Source organism: Anguilla rostrata, chromosome 8, assembly GCF_018555375.3.
Source record: "Anguilla rostrata isolate EN2019 chromosome 8, ASM1855537v3, whole genome shotgun sequence".
NCBI classification, from domain to species: domain Eukaryota; kingdom Metazoa; phylum Chordata; class Actinopteri; order Anguilliformes; family Anguillidae; genus Anguilla; species Anguilla rostrata.
In genome coordinates, this window is record NC_057940.1 from 48,385,234 (window position 1) to 48,391,529 (window position 6,296).

General features: G+C 44.7%; 1 protein-coding gene across 1 annotated transcript in view; it reads right to left on the reverse strand.

The window, feature by feature from the left end:
• Positions 1 to 1,128: 1,128 nt before the first annotated feature.
• The window catches only part of LOC135260397 (procathepsin L-like), a 22,515-nt gene continuing 17,347 nt past the window's right edge, over positions 1,129 to 6,296 (reverse strand). The window contains exons 6-9 of the mRNA XM_064345610.1: positions 4,879 to 5,103; positions 4,202 to 4,364; positions 2,569 to 2,674; positions 1,129 to 1,776 (exon numbers count right to left, since the gene is read on the reverse strand). Coding sequence (XP_064201680.1) covers positions 1,677 to 1,776; positions 2,569 to 2,674; positions 4,202 to 4,364; positions 4,879 to 5,103 — 594 coding nt within the window. The 3' untranslated portion in view covers positions 1,129 to 1,676. The remainder of the gene's footprint in view (positions 1,777 to 2,568; positions 2,675 to 4,201; positions 4,365 to 4,878; positions 5,104 to 6,296) is intronic.

Consider the following 6,296-nt stretch of genomic DNA (forward strand, 5'->3'; position numbering starts at 1 on the left):
CTTCAACCAGAGGTTTACCAGTCTGTGACTTTGTTAGTGCAGCACCGTGACATAGCTATGCAATGCGTGAAATATCATTAGTAAACCTGTCCGTGGTTTTAAAGAAGAACACAGGCCAGTAAGCACAGAAGAGCTCCCGTTGAATCCATATGGCTTTGCAATTTAGCCAGTTAATAACTGAATGGCAGATGTAATGTCATAATGCAGTTCAATACGTTTGGTGAATGTGTGGGTAGATAGGGCAAAAGCAATACATTGAGAAAGTAGTGATAATTATTACCCAAGAGTAAAGAGGTTAAGATACATGTCCAGTGGTGAACCTCAACTTATTTACCCAAGAATAACCTTGCCCACTAGCCACAGGCAGGTAGCTGTTTTAATGAAATTCAGAGTAAAAAGGTGGATATTTTGGTGTAGGGGTTTTGATTGGGTCGGTAGGGATAATTTGGACTAGGTGTCGAACATGTCTGTGACTTGGTTAGTGCGCAGGAAATAGAGAAGGAGAAAACTAGAAACCTAGTTTGGGCTTTATTGTGTGGACATGTGAAGTTGTATGAAATCTTCCTGTTGAAATGGGGTCAAAATGTACAGATTAATGTTTAAGCTGAGTGTCTGTGGCTGTTGTGGTTATTTCTGTGGGGAACCCTGAAAAGTGCCAAACTCTCGTTGCTGTATAGGTATGGGGCATGCCCCCGCCAAGGCGTAACTTGGCATCCCAATATATCATTTATGACCACCTTGTTCAACAGCACAACTTTAGTGTCCTGTTGGGAATTAAACCTTTAAGCAACTTTAAGCGATTCTGTTGTCTACATAATCCTCAATGTGTAATGTTTCCCCGTCAGATACTGTCCAAAGTACCATCTTACAATTGCATCACGCCCGCACACACACGCACACACACACACCCATACGCACACACACACTCTCTCACCCACACACACACACAAATGCACACGCACACACACGCATACGCGCACACACGCATACACACACACTCTCTCACACACGCGTGCGCACGCATGTACACATACACGCGCACACACACACATGCTCTCACACACACAAACACACATATACACACACACACGCACACACAACAAAGTACACAAAGTAACACCTACAGCATTTTACAATGAACATTTTGCAAAAGCAATGTTTATTTGTATGCATTTAAAAAACCTTGACCTGTAAGTACGGAGTTCTTTAAAACAATTCCAAAAAGTGCAGATATGAATACATTTCAATAAAGATCGCGATTAGCATGCAGATCAGAGGTGGGCAATGAGGGCCGTATCGGTTTCTGTGCTTCTGGCCTTAATGACTTAATCAGCTCTAATATTTACCCCAATTTAACATTTTAGCTGCGCTTCTTGATACATGCACGAATGACAACCTAAGTCTGTTCTTGTGTCCCTGCACAAAACTTTTCGCTGTGATCTAATCTACACATGAAACCAGTGTTGGCGCATACAGCCAGTTGGCTCATTTAAGCAGGGTAACTGGTGGAAACAAAGACCTGCACAGACACACCGGCCCTCCATAACCAGAATTGCCCCCATCTGATGTAGATATATGCATATTTCATGCAGTTTGCTTTCTGTTGTCTAAATTAAGATTAAGAGGTGATTAACAGCCTGAGATTAGCTTTAGCGTAGTCTGGTACACTGATGGTTTCACATGGTGGGATACATGGGCCTATTAGCAATTCCACACTGGTTATTCCTGTTCCTGGCCATTCGGACGAATCCGCTTTCACCCCAATCTGTTCCCCAGCTAGAAAACAAGCAAACACGTGAGAAGTCATTATTCAATACATCCATCCATTATCTAACCCGCTTACTCCTGGTCAGGGTCGTAGGGGGGTGTTGTAGCCTATCCCAGCATGCATTGAGTGAGAGGCAGGAATAGACCCCAGTACAATTCAATACCCGGAGAATCTGAACAAAACTAAACCGCACAAATAACAATTTTCATTGTTCAGTGCTTAAGCATTTTATAAAACAAAGACAAAGAGGAAATCTAGCAATAATGTAATTTTTCTGTGATTTTCAGGCTAATGAAATCAGACAATTGGACTAGCATTTAACAGCTGTTGGCAAAAAAAAGCCATGGATGATGTAATGTCAGTAAATGGACACTAGATGACAACATTTATAGTGAGGAAGGCGCTGCATCCGTTCATCCTGTTGTGAGGATTCTTTTTTCTTCTCTAACTGACACGTGCTTCTTGTGACTGATTTTCAGCTGAGAACCAGTAATCCCCCTCCCCTCCCTTCTCCACACCTCTCCTCCTTTTGTTCCAAAATCATGGGATTCCTTTCCAAATGCTGTGTGCCTCTATGTCACTGGTTTTGTTTTTTTATATATGTAGTATTACATCTTACATGGAATTTTCCATGCGTCTATACATTGCATATGACTTATTTATTAATAAGAGCCTGTGACAAAATATTTCAATGCAACAATTACCAAAGCCCAGTTCATTCTATATTTTCAACTTTGAGCATGATCCTGTAGGAGACTCACCCGGATGCATTATAAAGAGGAACGGGATGAGATGTTTACCTGTTCTTCACCAGCCAGAAGTCCTTCCCCCTGTCCGTCCCATACCCAACCACAAGCACTGCGTGATTGGTCTCCGCTGAGCTGCACGAGGGGTCATCGTACACGCCTGCCGAGAGACACAGTGGGGTGTGGTGCAGCGGTCAGAGTGACGGACCTTTACACCAGAAGGTGTAGTGCAGCGGTCAGAGCGATGGCCCTTTACACCAGAGGGTGTGGTGCAGTGGTCAGAGCGACAGACCTTTACACCAGAGGGTGTGGTGCAGCGGTCAGAGCGATGGACCTTCACACCAGAGGGTGTGGTGCAGTGGTCAGAGCGAGGGACCTTTACACCAGAGGGTGTGGTGCAGTGGTCAGAGCGATGGACCTTTACACCAGAGTGTGTGGTGCAGTGGTCAGAGCGACGGACCTTTACACCAGAGGGTGTGGTGCAGCGGTCAGAGCGATGGACCTTCACACCAGAGGGTGTGGTGCAGTGGTCAGAGCGATGGACCTTTACACCAGAGGGTGCTGAAGCCAAGTCCAGGACTCTTGCATTCATGGATCTTTCAATGCATTTTCCAGAAAAATGTAACCTCAGCTGTTTAAATAGTTAACACAAAGTTACCCGCTTGTGGGAACAAGTTACCAGGTAAACTGTTTCTACTGTTCCAGCTACTGGCATTGGGGCTAGTCAGTATCGCTCAATATCTACTTGTGAAACTAATATTATTTAATTTGATATTTAGATTTTGTACGTGTTTCTAATGAGTTTTGATCTGATTAATTTTGATGCGATTTATTAATCGTGTTACCTACCTACGATCCTCCGACCATTCTGACAGGGATACAACACTCCGGTGTGGTGCGGAACACTCCAACGTTGATTCTACATGGCTACCTGGTCAAAATAAGGTGAAGGCGAGGTTTTGTCCGAAGTCTAAAATGATTTGGCTTTCGTCAAGAGATTTATTTAGAACTTCTTTTCACATTACGGATTAAAAAATGCTGCAAAAACAGCAGCAGAACCTGCTGTTCCTTTCGTATGCATGTGTAATTTTCCTTGATTACTCCATACAGAGTTACTCTATACAGTGTTACTCTATACAGAGATACTCTATACAGTGTTACTCTATACAGAGTTACTCGATACAGTGTTACTCTATACAGAGTTACTCTATACAGTATTACTCTATATAGAGTTACTCGATACAGTGTTACTCTATACAGAGTTACTCTATACAAAGATACTCTATACAGTGTTACTCTATACAGAGTTACTCTATACAGGGTTACTCTATACAGTGTTACTGTATACAGAGTTACTCTATACAGTGTTAGTGCCAGTATGACAAGAACAGAATAGTCTATTCTTCAATTCTATTCTACTTCTAATTCCATGGTATTCTATCCCATTTGATTATATTCAATTATGAGTAAGAGCATTGCTCATTTAAGGTACTGCCTGAAAATTCTGCCAAAAATCTGCCTCAGCCCCAAATACCCCCGCCCTCCCCCAACTCACACACACACACACACACAAATAGTAATTCATCATATCTTGGTTTTGTGGTGTTTTTTCTGCATCAAACATGTTATTTTCCTATGTGAGTGCAGTAGAGTGGAGAGCAAATGTAATGCGGGGGGGGCCTTTCACCTCCTCTGTAGCTTTGGAAGGATGGCAGGGCATTGATGCTCACAGAAACGGGTCCCACGTTGGCAACCGCCACCTGCAGTGCCCTCTCGTCGCCCCGCCGGAGGATCTGGAACCCCCAGCAGTACCCAGCTCTGCCTCGTACCGAGTAACGGCACTTCCCCTCCTGGGATGAAGAGAGAGCCGTTACCACCATTACGCATTCATTACGCGCTTCTCCACATCATTACCGCCATTACTCATTCGCCGATGTAGCGCTTCTCCACATCATTACCGCCATTACTCATTCGCTGATGTAATGCTTCTCCACATCATTACCGCCATTACTCATTCACCGATGTAGTGCTTCTCTACCTCAGTTCTGGGGCACTCACACACACTGGCCTTTGTTCCATCCTTAACTGCCATGTCTGAAGTACAAAGAGGCTATTCACTGTTATATAAATAGTTTATAAAGTAATACTTATATTAATTTAATGAGGGATGGTTTACCCTCTCACTGCCATAAATATTTCAAAATAATTCATGTTTCAAAGAATGATTAGGAAGCCAGACTGCTTCGAGGAGACAAGAACGGATAAAAATATGCAATCAGGAAAGAGCCCCAAGTCTCCTCTTCCACCCGCTCCCATGATGCTTTGAGGCAGTTCTTCCTCTCCTCCCCTTCTCCCTGTCCTTACCCTGGACTCGTAGGGGTAGGAGCTGTCAGAGTCGATGCCCTTGTTCTCGATGATGTAACGGAAGGTCTTGGAGAGGTAGCCACCGTTGCAGCCCAGGTTGCCATAGCTGCTGCTGCAGTCCAGCAGATTCTGGGGGCTGAGGGGGACCAGCTTGCCCGTCTGCCTCTTCATCAGTCCCTCCATGGCCCCCGAAACACTGAATGCCCAGCAAGACCCGCAGCGTCCCTGAGGGAGACGCACGATTGGCTGTGAGACTGCCTACCAGGCTACGCTAACGCTATGTAACTGCCAGGCTAAGTGAATTCTGGGCTAATGCTATGTTACCACCAGGATAAGGCAAGGCCACTGTTAAGCAAATTCTAGGCTAATGCTGTGTTACCACCAGGCTAATGCTAGGTTAATGCTAAGCAAATTCTAGATTACTGATATTTTTCTACTAGGCTAATGCTAAGAAAATGCTAGGTTACTGCTATTTTACCACCAGGCTAATGTTAGGCTACTGCTAAGCAAATTCCAGGCAAATGCTATGGTAATGCTATGTTACCGCCGAATGCCAAGACAATGTTAAGCTGATGGTATATTACTGCCAGGCGAATACTTAGCTAATGCTAGACCAATGTTAGGCTAATGTTATGGTGTAATTTGTTTACAGTTGTGCAAGGTTGTTACTGTATACAGATATGATCAGATTCTTTAAGTTCACAGAATGTATTTTCCTTTGCCTATTTCTCTGGATAAAAAATTCAATGTTAGGTGAGAGTGGGTAAGCTGTTTGTGTACAGTATGATACGCACTGGGTTACAAGTCCCTTCTCCAAAAGTGGCCTCTCCAAAAAAAAAGAGGGAGGGAGCAGGGGCGGCCCGTGGCATAAACGCTCTATGGGGTTGTTTAGGGCCACAACCGCTAGGGTGGGCCACACGAACCACAAGCGGGAGCCACACAATCCAATGTTAATATTTTTGTAATAACGTTATTCATTCCCTATTGCGGAACTTGCGATATAAATTAAAAATGGAATGATAACAGAACATTTCATAACAACGTAATGTAATAAGGATTTTACCAAGCTAGCCCCCCCCCCCCCGCTTCACAGAATCCAGCAGCAGAAGCACCCAACCCCCCCCCGACAGAATCCAGCAAACCACAATCCCCCCCGCTTGGACAGATTTGCTTAGGGCCACCTAAATCCTCGGATCGGGCCTGGGGGGGAGGGTAATAGAAGCCTATGTTCATGCACGTTCAGTCTCTCCCATCAGTATTTAATTGCTTTGTGCCTCTCCTTTCCCCCACCCTCTGTAACCAATAGAAGAGCTCACCTGGTCTCGGACTGGGCTGACCATGCCTTTGCTCCTCCAGTCCACCGACCGGGGCAGGGGGACCTTGCCGTCGCTGGCAAGGTGAACGTCAGGTTGCCATGA